The following is a 20513-nucleotide window of genomic DNA, read 5'->3' as shown; positions in this document are numbered from 1 at the left end:
ACATTTTGGTCCCATCACGGAAAGATGGCTTCTGCAATTCTATAATGGTTGTCTGAAGCGGAAACAGATCCCTGCCATCTGGAGGAAAACTAAAGTTATTCCCTTACTAAAACCTGGAAAGGGTGCAGCTGATCCCAAGAACTACCGACCGATTTCGCTCCTTTGCCATTTGTATAAAATCTATGAAAGAATGTTGCTAAATAGACTCACTCCCATTGTTGAAAAACAACTCATACCTCAACAAGCAGGTTTCCGACCTGGAAAGAATTGTACAGCACAAGTCCTTAATCTGACTGAACATATTGAAGAGGGATATGAAAAAGGATACATTTCCGGGGCTGTCTTCGTGGATCTCACAGCAGCATATGACACCATCCAACATCGACAATTATTGCACAAAGTCTACTACATCACTAGAGACATTAATTTCACCAGAACTGTGCAGACACTTTTGGAAAACCGGCGATTCTATGTGGAGTTCCAAGGAAGAAAGAGTAGATGGAGAAGTCAAAGGAATGGCTTGCCTCAGGGTAGTGTCCTTTCCCCCATATTGTTCAACATATTTACAAATGACCAGCCTCAACCTTCTCTTACAAAGAGTTTCATCTATGCAGATGATCTTGCCTTAGTCACACAAGCCAGAGATTTTGACACAGTAGAAAACCAGCTTACTGTTGCTCTCAAGGACCTATCTGAGTACTACAGAGTCAATAACTTAAGACCGAACCCTGCTAAAACTCAAGTTTGTGCTTTCCACCTACGCAATCGAGAGGCCTATAGAAAACTTACAGTGTTTTGGGAAGATCAAGAGCTTGAACATTGTTTCTACCCCAAATATCTGGGTGTCACCTTAGATCGAACGTTGACCTACAGAAAACACTGCACTAACACCAAGCAGAAAGTTGCTGCTCGTAACAACATCCTGCGGAAGCTCACTGGCAGCGTTTGGGGTGCAGATCCCAAACTACTAAGAACATCAGCCTTGGCCTTGTGTTATTCCGCAGCTGAATACGCATGTCCTGTATGGTACAAGTCATCTCATGCAAAGCAGGTTGATGTGGCCCTGAACGAAACCTGCAGGACAGTAACGGGATGCCTCAAAGCTACACCTATTGATAAACTCCATAAACTAGCAGGTATTGCTCCTCCAGACATAAGGCGTGAAGTCGCAGCCAAACTTGAGAGACATAAAGCAGATCATAACACCGATCACCTGCTACATGGATACCAGCTACCAATTAGTAGACTCAAATCTAGGAGGAGCTTCATGAGAACTACTACACCCCTCACCGGTCGGACTGGAGCAGCCAGACTATCTCAGTGGACAGCAAAATCTGACAGTAACGATTGGATGACTCCTTCTGAGACCCTTCCTCCTGGTGGAAATCAAGTCTGGACAGTGTGGAAGTCTCTAAATCGGCTCAGGAGTGGCGTCGGACGAACTAAGGACAATCTGTTTAAATGGGGCTTCATGAAGGAATCTTCCACCTTGTGTGACTGCGGAGAAGAACAGACAACCAAACATTTAATTAACTGTCCTAGATGTCCTGTATCATGTTCCACACAAGAGCTTGTTGATGTTTCAGACAATGCTGCTGCCGTTGCACAATTTTGGGCTAATACCGTTTAGTTTGTTCTTTTATGATTTGACCTGATTTGTTATATTGTATATATTGTAAATATTGTTGTAATGTTTTTGACTCGAAATAAATAAATCACTAAATTATGATCTGAGTCTATATCTGCTTCTAGGTACACCTTACAATCCAATACTGATTTCAGAATCTCTGTCTGATCATGATGTAATCCAGCTGGGCTGTTCTTGTGTCTTTCTCCTAGTGTACCTCCTATTAAGAATTCTGAATAGAGAATTCTCTAATATGACCTGAAATTTATTACTGAGCTCAATTAGTCTTTCTCCTCTTTCATTCCTAGTGCCTGGACCATATTCTGCCATGATCCTTTCTTCTTTTCCTTCTCCCCCAATCACATTCCAGTCCCCCATGATTTTTGTCTCCCCATTACCATCTGAATTACCCATTCAGTATCCTCACTTACTTTCTCTGTCTCTCGGCATGCATAACTCGGCTTATGTTCTTGACATTGGTCTGCTGTCAATTTTGGTGAGAACAAACTTATCATTGAAGTGTTCACAGTAACTCACTTTCCCGCCTACCTTCCATATTCATAACAAATCCTACTCCCATTATACCTGCCTCATACTTGTCTGACCAGAAATCATTGTCTTCTTTCCATTTCATCTCACTGACCCCCACTATGTCTAGTTTGAGGCTTAGCATTTCTCTTTCCATATTTTCTAGCTTGCCTGCCAAGTTAAAACTTCTGAGATTCCACACCCCATACTGTAGAATGTTACCCTTTCATTGGTTGTTTTATCTTTTTCTCACGATCACCTCTCCCTTGGTGGTTCCCTTCCAGGGATCCAAATGGGAGACTAATCAACAATCTTGTGCCAATGGAGAGATCATCCTGTAAATACACATATGTGTCTTTAATGCTGTGGTTTCCATTGCTTTGCATTCTCGTGCCATTGATAATAGATGATTCTTCACCTTTTTAGGGCAGTTTCCCACCCCAAGTGCAAGAGATTGCCCTGAAACTCTGTCCACCTCTTCCCCCTCTTTGAAAATGCCGTCGGCAGAATGAAGGTGACTTCTTCTGCTGGAAATCTTTCATCAGCATTGCTGATGATTTTTATTCAAAATTTAAGCAGTGGCTGGGTTCGAACGCGGGACTCAAGCCATTTTGATTACCATTTAAAGACACTACCCCCAGCTCATGGGCTGATGTATAGTATGAAGCACAATGTACCTTTAAATTTTAAACAAATAAAAACTTTTTTTATGACCCAATCCCCTTACTGGTTTGGTCCCAAGTGACACTTTTGTTTTTCTTAACTTTGGAAATATCTTGAAAGGAAGAAATTTTCTTTGAATGCAGAGGTTATCTGTGTTGTAAATTATTATTATAATTAATATGCAATGTTGTAACTTGAATTTTTCTGAGCAATAATGAGTTCATTGTGCATGTAGAGAAGTGCATTTTTGTTTTTTGTATAAATAATATCTCTATTACTTTACATAACAATTCAGCCCTCCCTCATACGAGCATTTCAAATCATCTTCTGAATCCAAGGTGACTAAAGCTATGGATTTCTACAACTATGTTTATTGCCCTCGGACTGAAGTCATAAACTCACACAGCCTATCCCCTCCCTCATATCACCTTACCAATAAATTAGTACATACCAAGTTGATCTGACAGCCCTATTTTCAAATACTCCAGTTACGTCACACTTTCTTCATAACTGATTTCACTGTGATTTCTTACTGAATATGGTAGTTCAGCAATGAAATGCAAAATTCAGAAAATTTGTGAAATTTTGATGTTTCATGCAGAGACTTTGGTTAATGTAGCTTGTTTCCTGACACCCTTGTAGAGAAACATTGAAATATTGTAAAAGTGGTGCCTCACCTACACTCACCTGTTCTGTTAATAAACATTCGATAAAGTCTAGATTTAGTATTTAGCAGTTAAGTATCTATTAAATGTTCAACTGAAATACACCCAGCAGTCTCATAAAGGACATTCATTTCTATTATTTTGCAACTACCTAATTTTGGATGACAATTACAATAGTCTGTTGATACATAAACCATTCAGAACCAGAACACCATTTAGTAATTGTTTAATCTTTAATGTTCCATTTGCTTTGCTCTGCAGTTTGTTCCTGCCAAAAATCGAGTGACTGCAGATCTGGTCTCATATGTGATGGCTGCAACTGTGTTTCTACAAGTAAGACACTTTTTTCAAAGTGCACATTAGTTCATCTTCTTGTTATCTTAGTGTTTATAGAGTGCTACAACATATTCAAAGTGAAATTTGTATTTAAAAAATTAAAAAATGCCATTTGTGAATACAGAGTTAGAGCAATTCTCAGGCTCTAGCCTGATTATTTTTCTGTCTCTGACCCATAATGAATACTTTTATCAAAAATTATTTAACGTCAGTTATGTATTTGTGAAAGAACATTGCAGCTTTCCTGTACCTTCATTTGAAACTTTCATTATTGCAGATTTAGATATACAAACTAATAAACAATTTTTTGCAGTGATTATCAGTGTAAACATTTATGTTATTTTCGGACAGACAGCCCAATTGTAGCTCTTAACTCATCTAGGGACACACTGTCATTAGAATGGTACCAATAATCTTCTATAGCTGTGCATGCTGGTCAGCTCATCTGCAGTTACATGTTCGGCCACAGAAGTTAATTGAATATGACATTATCATTTGGATCAATGACCATAACATGGTTGTTTGTCTGAAGACAACATTAAAACTGGTAATAACTGCAAAAGTTGATAGTGATTGTGACTGAAAATAATTTTTTTTCGTAGTAAGTGACAATTGCTGATGTTCCTCCATAATGTGATTAATTTAAACAAATACAAACTAATGGTAACTCTATAACTTCAAATAGATCTTTTTGCTACTGATTCAACAACTCTGAAAGTTATGTCCTCCCTAACCAGTTAAATGACAACAAGAAAAAAAGATTTGCTTTAGTCTACAGTCACACTTTTATTTTGTACATTTTCTGTACTAAGTACCATCACCAGACCATCCTACAATTTCTTAGATAGCTTTTACACTGTGACTTCCTTTTTTAAATAAAAAGGAACAAATATCTGTAAACAGGGGACTCTTATCACTTCTGCATGCATTTTTGCATCTATTTAAAGCATAGCATTGACCTCCATTTTTAGATTGTGATTGGGTAAGCGACTGCCTCTATTTTAAAACTGTACTTTATACCATGTGTTTCCCATAATAGGGTAAATATATTTTGTAAATGTTTCTTAAATAAAATTTTAACTGTGTAGTGTGATTTTACTGGTACTGAAGCCAGTAGTGAGCCAACAAAATAAAAATGTTTTGAACGTACTTGTCCTTTGAATTAACTGAAAGACGCATAATTGAACTCTTTGAGATTTTTTCAACTCATATACATGTTTTTATGAAAGGAAATAATTAGAAATAACCAATCAGTAAGAATAAAAGTATCAGATGTAGACAGGAGGAACATTATGTCTTACTGTTCTGAGAAACTGAAAGCAGTTTCCCCCAAATCAACAATTTGAAACATGGATTTCAACATAGACTGTATTTATTACCAAAAAAATCAACAAAACTACTTCAAAATCATGATCAATCCATCGCTCTTTAAGGTTGTTCTATATAAATTAACTTTATTATTATTATTGTTGTTATTGTTATTATAATCATCATCCTCAAACTCTTGCAGACTGAATATATTTTTGAAATTGATTTGCAAATGTAGGAGAGGGTAAAATCAATAATCTAAAACTACAGTACAACACACTCAACTTATTCCAGTTTATTCTTTGGTAGGTACCGAACCAAATGTGGTACCATCTGGTTGTGAACACTGCCCACCTGGCATGTTATGCAATCCAACAACTGGTGCTTGCTACAAAGGTAGGACAAAATTTCCTGAGTCATTAACATTAGAAAACACAGTGTGTTGCTGTTTTGTTTCCTCTAAATAAGGGACATCCCACATTACCACTGAACAACTGAATTCTGTGAGTTCAGTTATCCAATTTCCTTTGCCCAGCTCATACCTCTCATGCCAATATCACGTGCTGTATGGTGAATGAAGCATTTTCTAAGTTGCAATATGTTACAAAGGTGTACTAATATATACATGGAACAGAACAGAAAAGGTAACAAACTCTAATTTTCAGAATTATATCACAAAAATGAACCTTATAATTAACTTTAAAATGATTAATTTTTCCTTTTTCAGATTTAATTTCAGACACATGACCATTCAGAAACAATATTTTTGGAACTGTATGATCTTGGGTCTTTTCCTAAAACTCATTTTTCATTTTGTAAATATTTTCAGCTTCTTTTCTCTATCATATGGAACTCAGTCATCACAAATGACTGCTTGAGAGTATAATTTCAAGAAAAGTTTTAATGATTTTGTACTTGGGAGCTTTTTTTCCAAATCATTCTTGCACACATCAAACTTTCCAATACATTATTATGCAACAGCATTATGTTGTGAATATTACAGTGAAGCATTATCACCATTTTTGGTCCACATTAACCTAAAATTTTTCACGTAAGCTAGACACTGTCCAAACTGTACACATTTGCTTATCAGTGAAAGTTTGTAAATACACATGCATGGACACTTTAATCAGCATTTAGGAAGGTGTGGTGTTGCATTTTAGCTTTCTGGGCATTGTAAACCAACAAGACATTGAAGCACAGTGTTTGAAAGCAGTTTGCAGCTCTGTGTACATTTCATGGCAACAAGCATGTCTTGCAGGTTTTGCGGTGATGGATTGTTGCTTTGAATACCAATGGTATACTATAAGCAATGTAAGCATTCAGCTGTATCTAGGACTGCAGTGGTGGGAAAAAGAAACCATAGTAATATTCTCAGGACCTTGACAAGATGCTCATCCAGTTACAAAAATTTAATGAAACTTATGGTGAGATGACAGTTATGGTAGGATTCTGCAAAAATAAGTCTAGAGCTAGACTGAGTCACATTCAAACATCAATATAATTGCCTAAACTCTACTCCATATGATTTTATTAGGTAAATGTGTGTTCAGAATTCATATCACACAATGTAATATTAATCACATTACAGCTATTCAAACTTAGTGTTGTGCTGATAATTTATGTATAAGTTTTAATGAGTTCATGTTAATATAACACTGCATACAGCACACATAATTTTGCATGGTAATTTACATGACAATCCCTGGGCAAACCATTTTTTCCTACATGTGTGATTCATTTCCCTAAAAGAATAAAGAACTTTGGTTGTAAACTTTATTTAGAAATAATACCTGAGATTGCAAAGGGTAAACATGTTACCTGTTGATAAAAAATAAACTGAAACTTATTTGCATACTCCTGTGAGCATGTATTTCAGTATTTTACATAAACAGAACCACATGAAACACAATTTTTTATATCAATATTCTCAGATCCTAAACCATTCTGAAGCAAGAACTGAGTTTGCTAACTGCAGTTATATAATGCGCAGTTATATAATGCTGAATGGAAGGAACTTCAATTTTCATTTTCTCATTCATCTGAAGTTATAATAAGTAAATATCATTGGCTAATGTAAAGAATCAGCTGCAACAAGATGCTTTCATCTGGAGACAGCACATAATCTTTAAAAAATTGGTATACCAAATTGCATGAAGTGGATATGAATAATTTGATGGTAATTTATGCATAATACTGTAATGCTTGAAAATTGCATTTAAAGTATATCATGCCTCCTTATTTACCACACATCTGCATTTTTTTCTGAAAGACAGTATGATCACAGAAAAGCAATACTACATACACATTTTAAGAAGGTATTGAGTGACATGACTGTTAGGGATAGTTGAGTTGTCCACCCAGTATTGCATGATTTTTTACCACTGCCAATGATAGCAGGCAGACAAAATTATAGTTAGCGCATTTACTATGCTAATAAATTAAACAATTTCAAATTCAATTTTCCCAAAACATTTCAGCAATTACTAACTTCATGCCTCACTTCCAGTGTCGTAGAGGTAAACACACTAAATATAGTATTATCTGCCAATTGCAGTTGGCAGCAACTGGAAAGCATTCAATATCAGATGATGGCATTCAATGCCCATCAATTAAGCAGATCCCTTCGATCACATCAGTATCTCCTTACAGTGTTAATATGATAGATTTATGCATGTAACCAATTATTGCATCATAGCCAGTTACAATTGTCTTCATGCACTGCTGCATTTTGAATGGAAATGGATCAATTTTCTTTAAAATAAAAGTGGTCCTATAAGAAGACTTATGGTACAGCTCCCAATGGTCAGGTATATTGTTATAAAGATGTACCACACTGTGCCTCTTTTTTTTCCTTCATAGCTTTTTTTTTCACTTGCTTACTGTGAGAGTAGTTTTTCACATTATACAAATATTATATGTATAAAGACAAAAAAACTATTTTATTCACTCCTACAAATCTATTCTTTTCTGTAATCATATTGTCAACAATATTATTATTATTTTATTAAATAATATTTTAGTGACTATCTTTATCAATTCAGTATCATATTATACATTCAGAAATATTTTGTACAACTTGTACAGTAGGCCTAATAGCATGTGGGACAGCAATATATTCATCTATAAACTCTAGCAACAGTTTCCAGTACAAAGACTATTGTTTAATTAGTCGCTTTCGCATGATAAACTTTTTTGGTGTTGGCTTTTGCCTGACTGCTTCTGTGCTGTAAATGGCAAACTGCTTGTGTGCAGGGATTTTTTTTTGTTCTGGGCATAATTAACTTCTATACCTAAAATAACATAAATCCAATACTGTAAATATAATGTCTTTCTTCATTAAAATATATTGTTTCCTAAATAAAACAGAATATTTGGAATAGAAGAAATTGCATTCTGTATTAATGTTTACCTACTTCCTCTGTCCTTTAAATCTTTGTATATTAGAGTTATAGTTGACTTAAATTGTAGTTGTACATATATACTTTATCTCAGAACTGTCTTTGGACTTAATTTTTATTCTAACAATTTAAAATTTCTTTTAAAATTCACTCAGCAAGATTAACAACTTTGTTTCTTTTTTTTTTTTTTTTTTGCTTTTACTCATCTATAGTAACCGACGACCAGGAAAGTGGCACATCTATCACTACACAGCCAAGCCCGGGCATTGTGGAAAAAGGAATTGAGACAGTAACCCCGACAATGACAGAAATAGGTGAAACAACCAAACTAAACACTGAAGGAACTGCACAAACAAACACAGTAGTACCTACCATACTTAGCATGGATGAGGAAAACACGACTATAGAACCTCCGTCAGATGTGACTTTATCTGATAATAAAGTTTCCGACACAGGACCTCAAATATTCTCTACAACAGAAATGGCAAGTACAACAGCAGTAAATACAGAAATATTGCCTACTTCAGGTGACATTGAGTCAACACCTAATGAAATGACAACAAAGGCAGTGTCTGTGGGAGTGACGGAAACGACACAAGGTGTACCTCTTATAGAATTACTGCCAACAGAAACGGCCACACAGGAAAGTTCAACCAATGAAGAGGTGGTTACTGTTACAGCTATTCCGGAGGCACAAGAACCGACATCTGTTCCTGTTACTATGCAAACAGAACTTTCTACATCTGGCCTGGTAACAGAAATGCAGGATTTTAGCACAACAAAATCAAGTATGGAAACAGAATCTGTAACTAAACTACCTGTAACACAGAGGGAAATCAATTTTGAGACTCCAACAGATTCTGAATCTCTTATCACAAAAGTTGCAGAGGTGACTACAGCAGCAAATGATGAGAGTTACTTTGAATCAGTGACAATTACTACAGAAACTTCCTCTGGGAGGGACTTAAATTTTACAACAACTTCTATGAGCGAAGAGGCAAGTTTAACAGAAATCACAACAGCAGGGACCACATTAGTGACAACCAGAGAAGACACAAGATCAGGAACCACAGTAGTGACAACCAGAGAAGAATTGTCAGAACCACTAGTACCATCTACCACGGACATATCAGAACAGGCAATTACAAGTCCTTCACCAACAGTTACTGAGACAAAAATTTTAGATGCCCAAACTGAACCTGCAAAGGAAACCACAGAAATGAATTATAACAACCAAGAAGTTACAACACAACGTGCTATGAATCTGATAACAGAGCCTGAGTTTTCTGAAGGAAGTACAGAGACAGGTACAACACAGCAACCCACAAGAGCCCCAACAACATTCGAATACACAAGTACACCTCAGCAAGAGGCAGCAACAGAAGAATTACCAAGCAGTACTCAGGTAGAACTCGGAGAAGGTATGACCACAGAAATACCGAGACAGGTTTTTGAGACAAGACAACCAGATGAAAGTAGTACAATGCGCACAGAGTCACAGGAAATGACAACTGAATTAAATGATGAAACCACTACTGGCGCATCAGACACCAAGGTGAATGATATAACTGATGTGCCAACAGACACAACTCTGCCAATTGCTACAATTAGTTTCACACAAAATATAAATGACAGTAATCAAGTTCCAACAACACTTGCTCCTGACATCACTATCACAACTGATATTTCCATAAATACCACTCCAAGCCTAGAAGCTACAACCAAAGATGAAAATGCCTTTCCATCTGAAATTAGTACTACAACTGCAACACCAGAGGTTTTCACAACAGACAGAAACCTACAAGTGGGCCAGTCTACTCTGCAGAGCACCACACAAGTAACCACAGAATTCTTTCCAGTATCAGAGGCCACAACAGAAAATATTGTAACTGAAACAGAGATTTCACCACGTGACATAGGAACAACAACCACAGATTATCAGACTACAATAAATAACATTGCAGAAACAAGTACTCGTGCACAGGACACTGAAGGAACAGAAAACGACATACAGACCAGTACCTCATCTGAAGGTGCTGTTGGCATAACTACAGAACAAATGCAAACCACTAAATTCAAAATGGATGAAGTAGTAACTGTGACGCAAGAAACAGAAACCATAACAGAAAGTAGGATTAATATCTTGGAAGATCAACCAACAACAATGGAAGCATACACAATTAATCAGCTTACTGGAAAAGAGGACGAAAGTACAGTAACAACTGAGGCAAGCCCATCAACATTTGAAACAACTACAATGAATGAACAAACAACACTGCTGACGGAAGCAACAACTCAGACAACAGCAAGTACAGTTACAGCAGAAGTACAGCCTGACACAGTGACACTCACTACCACAGAGCCCACAGATGGTTACAAAACAGAATCATCAGCATATGAGACAACAACACTGCGTAATGAATTGACAGTAACTGACACAGAATCCTCTGTAAATGACTTGGAGACAGAAAATCCAAATACCCCACCTAGTGTAACTGAATCACCTCTAACAGAAAGTAGTGCAGGAACCACAACAACAGCTGAGAGTATGCTAGAACTGACATCAGAATTTATGGAAAGTGAGACAATTACAAGTACAACAGAAACATCTACTACTCCATCTGACTTTGACAACAGATTTGAGACTACTACAACTATTCCATGTACTGTTGACAAAGACTGTCCTGAGACTGAAGCCTGTCGGGATGGCCTGTGTCTCAATCCTTGTGTGGGCACTTGTGGATCCGGTGCCATATGCACAGTCTCAAACCACACCACACTTTGCACTTGCCCAATCGGGCATCCTGGAAATGCAACCGTGGACTGCCAACGAGGTACTAAAAAATTACTGAAGCCCATACTATTAATCAGTGAATACTGAAAACAATTATTTTGTAAATACAGTCGTACTTCAGTTCTTGACTATTCCTGTCTTTCAGAATGATTTCAGTTTTCTACCTTGTCTTGTAAAATACGTGAATTTCTTACTCTGTGCTTTCAATGTAGTGTACTTAAAAATGTAGTACAGTCCATTCTTTTGTGGCACTATATATAAAATTGCACTTAAAATAACTTCTCTAAAGCTGAATTTCACTGTACTTCAAAAAGTGGAATAGTCAGTAACACAAAACTAGGAGTCAAATATTTCTTCAAAAACTTTTACACTATAACAAGTAGTATATGTCACATTTAACCTTTAAATTGTTTTTCTACCTCATATTTAAAAGAATGAGGATAAAGCAAAACTGTAGCATGTAAATGGTGTATATAGTTTACTTGCACTAATAAAATGCATGCCATAAAATAATTCATAATATGCTAACAAATTCCCAGCACTTCTGTTTAGTCACACTAATGTAGCCCTTCTCAAATGCTCCTCCCAGAACCCACAGGATTGCCGAAGGCACCCAGCCCCTGTGAATCTGACAATGACTGCCTCGACTCGGAGGCATGCTACGGGCAGCTGTGCCAAGACCCGTGTGAGTTTTCCAAGGCATGTGCCCCCACTGCTAAGTGTCAACCAAAGGCACACAGGCCAGTCTGCACTTGCCCCACTGGCTACGAAGGCGATCCTGCAGTAAAGTGCTTCCTGTCAGAACCATGTAAGAAAACTAATATTTTTGCAGGGGTATCTGGTTTCTCAAATGGTAGATTTCATGAAGTCCCTAAGTGAAAGTTTATTTCTCCTATGTGAGGTTGTCTTTCCAAAGTGAATATGGCCGTCTTTAGACATCTAAAACAAGAACTGGGTGATACAGCCAGTTACATCACATGACAATCTACCATTTGGCCGCTGGTCCCCTATTAACTTCAGCAGCTAATCATTAAACAAACAAGGAAAGAACCATTAATGTCATGCAGAAATTTCGGAGAATATAACAATGAGTATCAAAACAGTGCTTCGGCATGTACCCACCATTAAATAATGGAATTTATGTATACTTAATGGTTCTGTCTAACATCTGCTGCATACAGTAATCAAAGGCAGTAATATTAGTCAATATTAAATAACATGCTGAATAATCTGCAAAAGCTGTGCTTTGTCTGACAGTACCACAATGGTTTTACAGTTCCTAAATGAGTAAAAATTAATTTTTAGCATTTTATGTACAATAACTTTTATCATTTGTAGAAACATACAGATCATTCACTTTGCTGTACATACTTAGTTACAAACTGTAAGAAATTCACAGTGATGTTGCACAATCAACTTTGTATATAGGTAGATTGTCTTCTTTTTTCCTTTCCCATAACTTATTCTGTGTTCTTGTACAACTGTTAACTGTTTATTTTATCAACGCAATACAGTGAGTTGTGCAAGCAACGCTGACTGTCCCCTGACTGAAGCTTGCATTGACCAAAAATGTCAACGGCCCTGTGAAGTTCGCAATCCTTGTGCTCAAAATGCTGTCTGCATCAACACAAATCATGGCACAGATTGCAGCTGTGCAGAAGGATATCATGGGAATGGATATGTGGGATGTGTGCCAGGTTAGTTGCAATGTACCCAAAATATTTCAATAAGAAGACAATAACTGTAAGTAGAAAAAAATGTTTCAAATCATCTCCTTTCATCAGTAACAGGACCAAAGAACGTTTGTCAGTACAATGAGGACTGCCCTCCAGACAAGCTGTGTGACAGGCTGAACAGGGTTTGCATAAATCCTTGCTTGGAAGAAGCATGTGGTGAAAATGCTGAATGTGTTCCAACAAATCATGCTATTGACTGCAGATGCTTAGCTGGCTACTCAGGAAATCCTTATGTACAGTGCAACAGAGGTACGTCAAAGACAAAAAGTCATTGGTGTCTATACTATGTATTGAGCTACAGTATATCAGTTCACTGTAATCACGCCACAAACAAATAAATTCTTGTTTATTCAGTTGCAGGCTGCCGCAGTGACAATGAATGCCCTGCAAATGAGGCCTGTGTTAATGGCAGATGTGGAAATCCTTGTCAGTGTGGAATTAACGCAGTATGCAACGTTCTGAAACATAAGCCAGTTTGTAAATGTTTACAAGGATATACAGGAAACCCGGAAGTGGAATGTAGAGGTAAGTACTGCAGCACAGACATGCTCCATTTGACATTCCATTGTGAGCAAAAAAAAAAAAAAAAAAAAAAAAAAAAAAAAAAAAAAAAAAAAAAAAAAATGCAATATATTATGTGTGTAACTAAATTTATAATTCATTATACGTGAAACTATAATGCATATAATTTTCAGCACCATCGGATCCTTGCAATCCAAACCCTTGTGGCATAAATGCTAAGTGCGAGCTTGACAATGGGAACCCAATATGTTACTGTCCTAAGGGAATGACTGGCAATCCGTTCAAAAACTGCAGTAAGTATTTCTTTCTTCTTTCAGTCAATAACTTTCTGTACCATACTTAAGTTCTAATATTATGAACCATCAGTTTAAGTGAACTGTCAGCTTAAATCACTGCGTTGAAACGCTTAAACATGGTGATTACAAACAGTAATTCTTCGAACTCGTATAGACAGCATACAATAGGGACTCACCAGCAGTAACTTATAAGCGAATAGGAGACAGGTGATAGTATTTCGTGTTGTAGCACATGAAGAAACTGAACCCGTCATAGAAGACCACAGCTATGGATATAACTGACAGTACTGCGTAGTTTTTTTAAATGTACCACTAATAATCAGCTACAATAAAATTTCCGTGTACTTTAACAATAACATGGAATTCCTATAATAAGGATTATTGTACAGCTTATAATATGGAAAGGTTTGCACCATGCAGCACAATTTATAAGTAGCTTATGCTGACTTGAAAAACTAAATCAGTTGCGTTGTATATCGTAAACCTTTGATGTTCCCCTCTTTCTCTCTCGCCCTTTACGGCTTATTCCATAAAAGTTTGGCACTGTTGTTAAGTTACATTTTTTTTTCACAATGGGACCAAAAGGAAGAGTCAACTGGGAAGGTACATCATTATCAGGAAAACATCTGATTTTCTTTTATTTTTAATCGAAACCAAAGGTTATGATATTAACCAACATTAACTCACGTGAGACAAAAATACTGCATGATAATAACTAATGCAAGAAAATGTCTAGTTGTTCTTGCAGCAATCTGTCAAAACGAAAGGGATAGCTGTTTCTTTGCACGAGCAAAATGTGTCTTTTTCGATAGCACTGCATCTCCATTATTATCCCACAACGGCACTTAAGCATGCGCTGTGCAATACAGGTACAGTCACAGTACCGCTGACTAACAAATGAATGGTCATGGGTGAGATATCCCGCGTTGTTCAAATCAGGGGAGCCATATTGTGATTAACTAGATTTTTTTCATTTCTCGTGCTCTGTTTTCCTACAGCATGCGCATTGTAAAAAGGTAAATTATTTTTGTGTAAAATGCTCTATACTCATTTGTAACGATATCCGTCCCTTTGAAAAGGAAGGGGAAACGTAACGAACTCCTCCCAACAAAGGTATGTTCATTCCAAAAGACAGTAGTCTCGTTGATGACCAATGCAGAAATTACGAGCAAATTTAAAACACGGTCCTCATAAGCGTACATGCTTGCCATATTTGTTACGAAACTGCTATTTTCACTTATTTAGCATTGTTTGGTTAAAATTAACTTTGCGTATCTTGTGGAACGCAGTTTTCAGCCCTAATACCTATACAGCTTGATTGCTGTGTCGATTTATACTTTTCTAACCAGCATCTGCACAATACAAAATCCACTAACAGTGTATCAAAACACACTCACAAGTTTTAGCTGTACCTTAAAGTTAACGTGTGAAGTATTTCCGATATGTAAATAACATTAGTTATTTGTAAATAATCTCTTCTAGGTCTCTTAATGTTCTTTCATTTATTACGACGAGTTCGGATACTGTCATCAACAGATCCAAAACTTAGAACTCGTGAAATAAAGTTCAGCGTCAGGAACTGATCCTCCTCTTCTTTTCGAGAGTAGGTCGCTTAGGACCCCGCAGAATCGACTCTTTTTCATCTTTAATTAGCCCGGCATCTTTTGTGCGTAACGAGTGAGCGTGTTTCCATTGCTCTGTCTATGTCTGGAGTTTGGTCCTCTCTTCTTCCTCGAAAGCAGCTTGCCTGATTGCATCTCGGTCCTATAAAACTGGCCGTTTTATATTATTTGTACCAGTTGGATCCAGTAATGCAATTTAGACTTTTTGTGTCAGTTCTTTCTATGTGTCCCATGAATTAGATTCCTTGTAAGTGTGATTTTAGATATTTGCCTGTAGATTCCCGTTCTGGGTCTTGGATGATGAATTCAATCTTTTATTTTTGGTCCTAACATTTTTCTAATAATTTAAAGTTGTTACGCTGTTTTCCTCTTTTTTGTTGGTGAACGGTGTACCTGATATGAAGTGTACATCAAGTTTGATCACTGTTTTTAATGTTGGATTTTTCCATTTCTAGGGAAGGTATTTTTTGTTAACTAAAACGTGTTTTCTATTTTCTTTTTGTTACAATTTTCAGTGATTCCTTCATCTATTTTAACATTATTGCCAATTTAGAGCATACATGGTTCTGTTTTTATATCAGTCTTGCTCCTTTTTTCCGAGAAATTCGCAGTCCAGCTCAATGACGGGAAAATATGCCGGGAACGACGCTTGGTTCGGATTCCACGTTAAACTGAAGGCCCCATTTCCCACTTAGGATTGTAGGTTAAAGACGTGCAAGTTGCCGAAGTGATGGCCAATTGAAATAATTTACAAACAAGCGGTTGAAGTGGCTTTTGAGGATTCCTGGCAAATGACGCTACATTAATTTCTCTTTTTAATATAATCCAGTTTTTCCCAGTCGTTCTTGCAATATTTCAAGCTGTTCTTGTGCGTTTGTCATGTCTCTGGTAATCAGTGCAATGCCAGTTGCAAAGGCTAGACAATGTAATACTACACTTCGAGATTAGGTCCTAAACCAAATAGACGTACACTTAGTTCTTTGTTTCAGTCGTCATAAACGATGTTTCTCGAAAGCCTGCAGTTGCGCCGATAAGGATTTAAACAGCAGGATACTACACCAGCTATGTTTTTCCCACGTATGGCATGACGCATTTCAGGAATTTATCCCCATTTTCAAGTGCTATGGGAAGTAACGCTACTATTATATGAAAACTCTTCATGTTTGTTGTTCTGTTTCTCCGACCACCCATTCGTCTTTTTATAGTCTCAAGGTATTCTGCCACCGTTATGCAGAAGTATATAAACACGTAAACACTCACTCAACACGTTTTACTTTTGTACCATGTTACGATTTTATGTACGGCAATCAGTTTGTATGAAATTTTGCATAACGAAGGAGGCACAATAACGCTATGCAGCCACGCTGCCAGCTACTGGCACATGGCGCTTTGCTGCTCGCCTGGAGCTGTTCATCGAAAATAATTACTTTGCAGTTGTTCACAAGGTGGCAGAGTGCTAGCGGAGTCAAATAAGGCAGTGCTGCAGTGACACTGAAGCAGTCAATTACGGCTCAAGTTTGCAGCAATGGTCGCGGCGCGAAACAAAACCAGCTTGATATCACCGCTTGAAGAGGATCGTTTGCGAGCAGTGATGGTCAGGTTAAGTGGGCCGACAAGACTTTGTGGGCTTGTTTCATCACCGCTGGGCCGTGCCTGCGAGTGGAAAGCTGCGAGGTGTAACCATAAATACGTACTTATGCCGTATAAAGACGGCTGCAGGGCAAGAGAAACAAAACAACACACACGCAGATATCATTTTCAATTCCAATACAAACTTTCACAGCACATGACAACGGAAATAAATTCCTAGAAGCTTCGTACTATGAAAGAGAAAACTTACGTGGCGCTTTATTTCATCGTTTAAATCGTTATACAGCTGATCTCGCTTTGTTACCGAGTAAATGAATTAGTTAAAAAATTACAGATACGTATTTAGGCATACAGCTATACCAAATGCTTTTGTGCTCCACAGTTCCAGAGGGCGAGCCGTGCTCGCCGAACCCGTGCGGGCCCAATTCCGGGTGCCGGCGCGTGGCTGGGTCGCCCGTGTGTTTCTGCCTGCCCGAGTTCGAAGGTAGCCCGCCAGCGCGTCCGTGCCGGCCGCCGACCAGCCCGTGCGAACCGTCACCTTGCGGGCCCAACACGCAGTGCGCCGTGCAGCAGAGCGGCATCGCACGCTGCACCTGCCTCCCCGGCTTCGTCGAGAGCCCCAACACGGTGCGCGGCTGCGTGCCTCGCCGCTCACACTGCGACCCGTCGCCATGCGGGCCCGGCGCCGCCTGCGACCCCGACCGCGACCCACCATGCTACTGCCCCGACAACACCGTGGGGAACCCGTACCGTGGCTGCGCAGGTATGTCTCTGCCCAGCAGTCTCACAATATGAATCAAACTCATGTAGTGTTGTTACTCATTTGATGCTGTTAAGTATTAAGCAACGCGGAAGGCGTGTCACAAAGAAAAGCATGTGAGGAGAAGTTATAAGATTTTAATTATCACCGCGAAAAAATATGGTTACGTAATTAAACTTTTGATTTTTTGCGGTTACAAGTCCGCAGTCCTTTGTTGTTGTGGTCTTCAGTCCGAAGACTGCTTTGATGCAGCTCTCCATGCTACTCTATCCTGTGCTAGCCTCTACATCATCGAGTAACTACTGCAACCTACATCTTTCTGAGGCTGCTTGCTGTATTCATCTCTTGGTCTCCGTCTACGATTTCCACCACCCACACTTCCCTCCAACTATAAACTGGTGATCCCTTGATGTCTCAGAATATATCCTACCAACCGATCCCTTCTTCTAGTCAGGATGTGCCACAAATTTATTTGCTTCACATTTCTATTCAGAACTTCCTCATTACTTAAGTAATCTACCCATCTAATCTGCAGCATTCTTCTGTAGCACCACATTTCAAAAACTTCTATTCCCTTCTTGTCTAAACTATTTATCGTCCAAGATTCACTTCCATACGTGGCTACACTCCATACAAATACTTTCAGAAAAGACGTCCTGGCTCTTAGATCTATACTCGATGTTAACAAATTTCTGTTCTTCAGAAATGGTTTTCTTGCCGTTGCCAGTCTACAGTTTATATCTTCTCTACTTTGAACATCATCACTTATTTTGCTGCCCAAATATCAAAACTCATCTACTACTTTAAGTGTCTCGTTTCCTAAATAATCGCCTCAGTACTACCTAATTTAATTCGACTACGTTCCTTTATCCTTGTTTTTCTTTTGTTGATGTTCATTTTGTATTCTCGTTTCAAGACCCTGTCCATTCCTTTCAACTGCTGTTTCAAGTCCATTGCTGTGCCTGGGAGAGTTACAATGTCTTCGTAAAAGTCAAAGTTTTATTTCTTCTCCCTGAACTTTAATTCCTACTCCAAATTTTTCTTTTGTTTCCTTTACTGCTCGCTCAGTGTACATATTGAATAACATCGGGGATACGCTACAACCCTGTCGCATTCCCTGCTCAGCCACTGTTTCCCTTTCCTGCCCCTCGACTCATGTAACTGCCATCTAGTTTCTGTATAAGTTATAAACAGCCTTTCGCTCCCTGTGTTTTGCTCTTGCTACCCTCAGAATTTCAAATGGAGTGTCCCAGTCAACATTGTCAAAAGCTTTCTCCAAGTCTACAAGTCCTATAAACGTAGCGTTGCCTTTCCTTAACCTACCTTCTAAAAAAGTCGCAGGGTCAGTATTGACTGGCGTGTTCTTACATTTCTCTGGAATCCAGACAGGTCGACTTCTACCAGTTTTTCCATTCTTCTGTAAAGAGTCCGCCCCGATAGCTGAGTGGTCAGCGCGGCGGTCAGACACCCCAAGGGGCCCGGGTTCGATTCCCGGCTGGGTCGGAGATTTTCTCCGCTCAGTTACTGGGTGTTGTGTTGTCCTCATTATCATGCTTCGTTTAATAACACACGAAAGCCACCGCTTTTAGGCCTTGGGAGGTTTACCTCCATTTCTTGGATTCCTACCAAAATGACTCGTTATATAATCACTTATAGAAAATAACATATCTAACAGACACACCAGCACTCACTTTTTTCTATTATTTTATTGGTTTCAGGCTAAGCCTATTTCACCAGACGCAATTATGTCATTTAATGATACAGAGAGCACATTTTTCTAGCTACGTTGTCAAATATAATACATAATTGTGGAAGATAATTAGTCTACAACGTACGTTAGTGCGACTGCGCCATTAAAATAAAAGCCACAAGGTTTTAACATAAAATACAATCTTATATTCATGTATTGAACATAAGGAAAGATGCTCAGAATGTATTGAACCATAAGGAAAGATGCTCAGATTTTAAAATTCTTTTGTACAAAGACGAATCAAATAGCAAATACATTTGGCAGCGGACCTGTCCATGGAATTAGGCGCTATTTTAAGAGAAAAACAGTACTTAATTTTTAAAGTATTATAGAGAGTAATTGTTCTTGGAATACTTATTTCATGCTAAACCCATTTCACCAGATACAATGTGTCACGTAATGACACAAACAGGACACTTGTCTGATTACATAACAAAATACAAAACATAATCATGCAAGATAATTAATCTACAAAGTACACTAATCCGACTGCATCTTTACAAAAAAAGCAAAAAATTTTCAATATAAATACAATTTCATATAGACACAATGAAACAGAAGAAAAGCTCATCTAAGAGAAAAATAATCCTTAATTTTTAAAGTACTGTAGAGTGTAATTGTTCTTGGAATACTGCATTTATCGCATTGTGTCAGTATATCAACAATGTCCTTGTCAGTGAGTCAAGAATCACATCTTAAATAGCGTATTAATATAAACAGATGTCTCGTTTTACTAATGGCTGTTCATGTGACCTGCTCTTAATAGTCACAATTTCTTTTCTTGTGAGCCCTGATTTGGAAAAATAATGGCGCGTTGAGTCTGTTGCTGAATCGCCCAGTATTATGTGCCTTTTATGTTAGATCCATGTCCACTAACATTTTCCATTCAGTTTTTGCTCGATTGGCGAGTATACT

At 38.0% G+C, this 20513-nt stretch overlaps 1 protein-coding gene across 1 annotated transcript in view; it reads left to right on the top strand.

Moving 5' to 3' along the window:
- LOC124775374 overlaps positions 1-20513 on the top strand; it is a 607101-nt gene that overhangs the window by 311933 nt on the left and 274655 nt on the right. The window contains exons 51-59 of the mRNA XM_047250212.1: positions 3745-3816; positions 5437-5523; positions 8741-11362; positions 11912-12130; positions 12837-13019; positions 13107-13307; positions 13413-13583; positions 13754-13873; positions 17471-17851. Of these exons, the coding sequence (XP_047106168.1) occupies positions 3745-3816; positions 5437-5523; positions 8741-11362; positions 11912-12130; positions 12837-13019; positions 13107-13307; positions 13413-13583; positions 13754-13873; positions 17471-17851 (4056 nt within the window). The remainder of the gene's footprint in view (positions 1-3744; positions 3817-5436; positions 5524-8740; positions 11363-11911; positions 12131-12836; positions 13020-13106; positions 13308-13412; positions 13584-13753; positions 13874-17470; positions 17852-20513) is intronic.

Source organism: Schistocerca piceifrons, chromosome 1 (genome assembly GCF_021461385.2).
Source record: "Schistocerca piceifrons isolate TAMUIC-IGC-003096 chromosome 1, iqSchPice1.1, whole genome shotgun sequence".
NCBI classification, from domain to species: Eukaryota; Metazoa; Arthropoda; class Insecta; order Orthoptera; family Acrididae; genus Schistocerca; species Schistocerca piceifrons.
The sequence above is the reverse complement of the archived record's forward strand: the minus strand, read 5'-3'. Positions and strand labels throughout refer to the sequence as shown.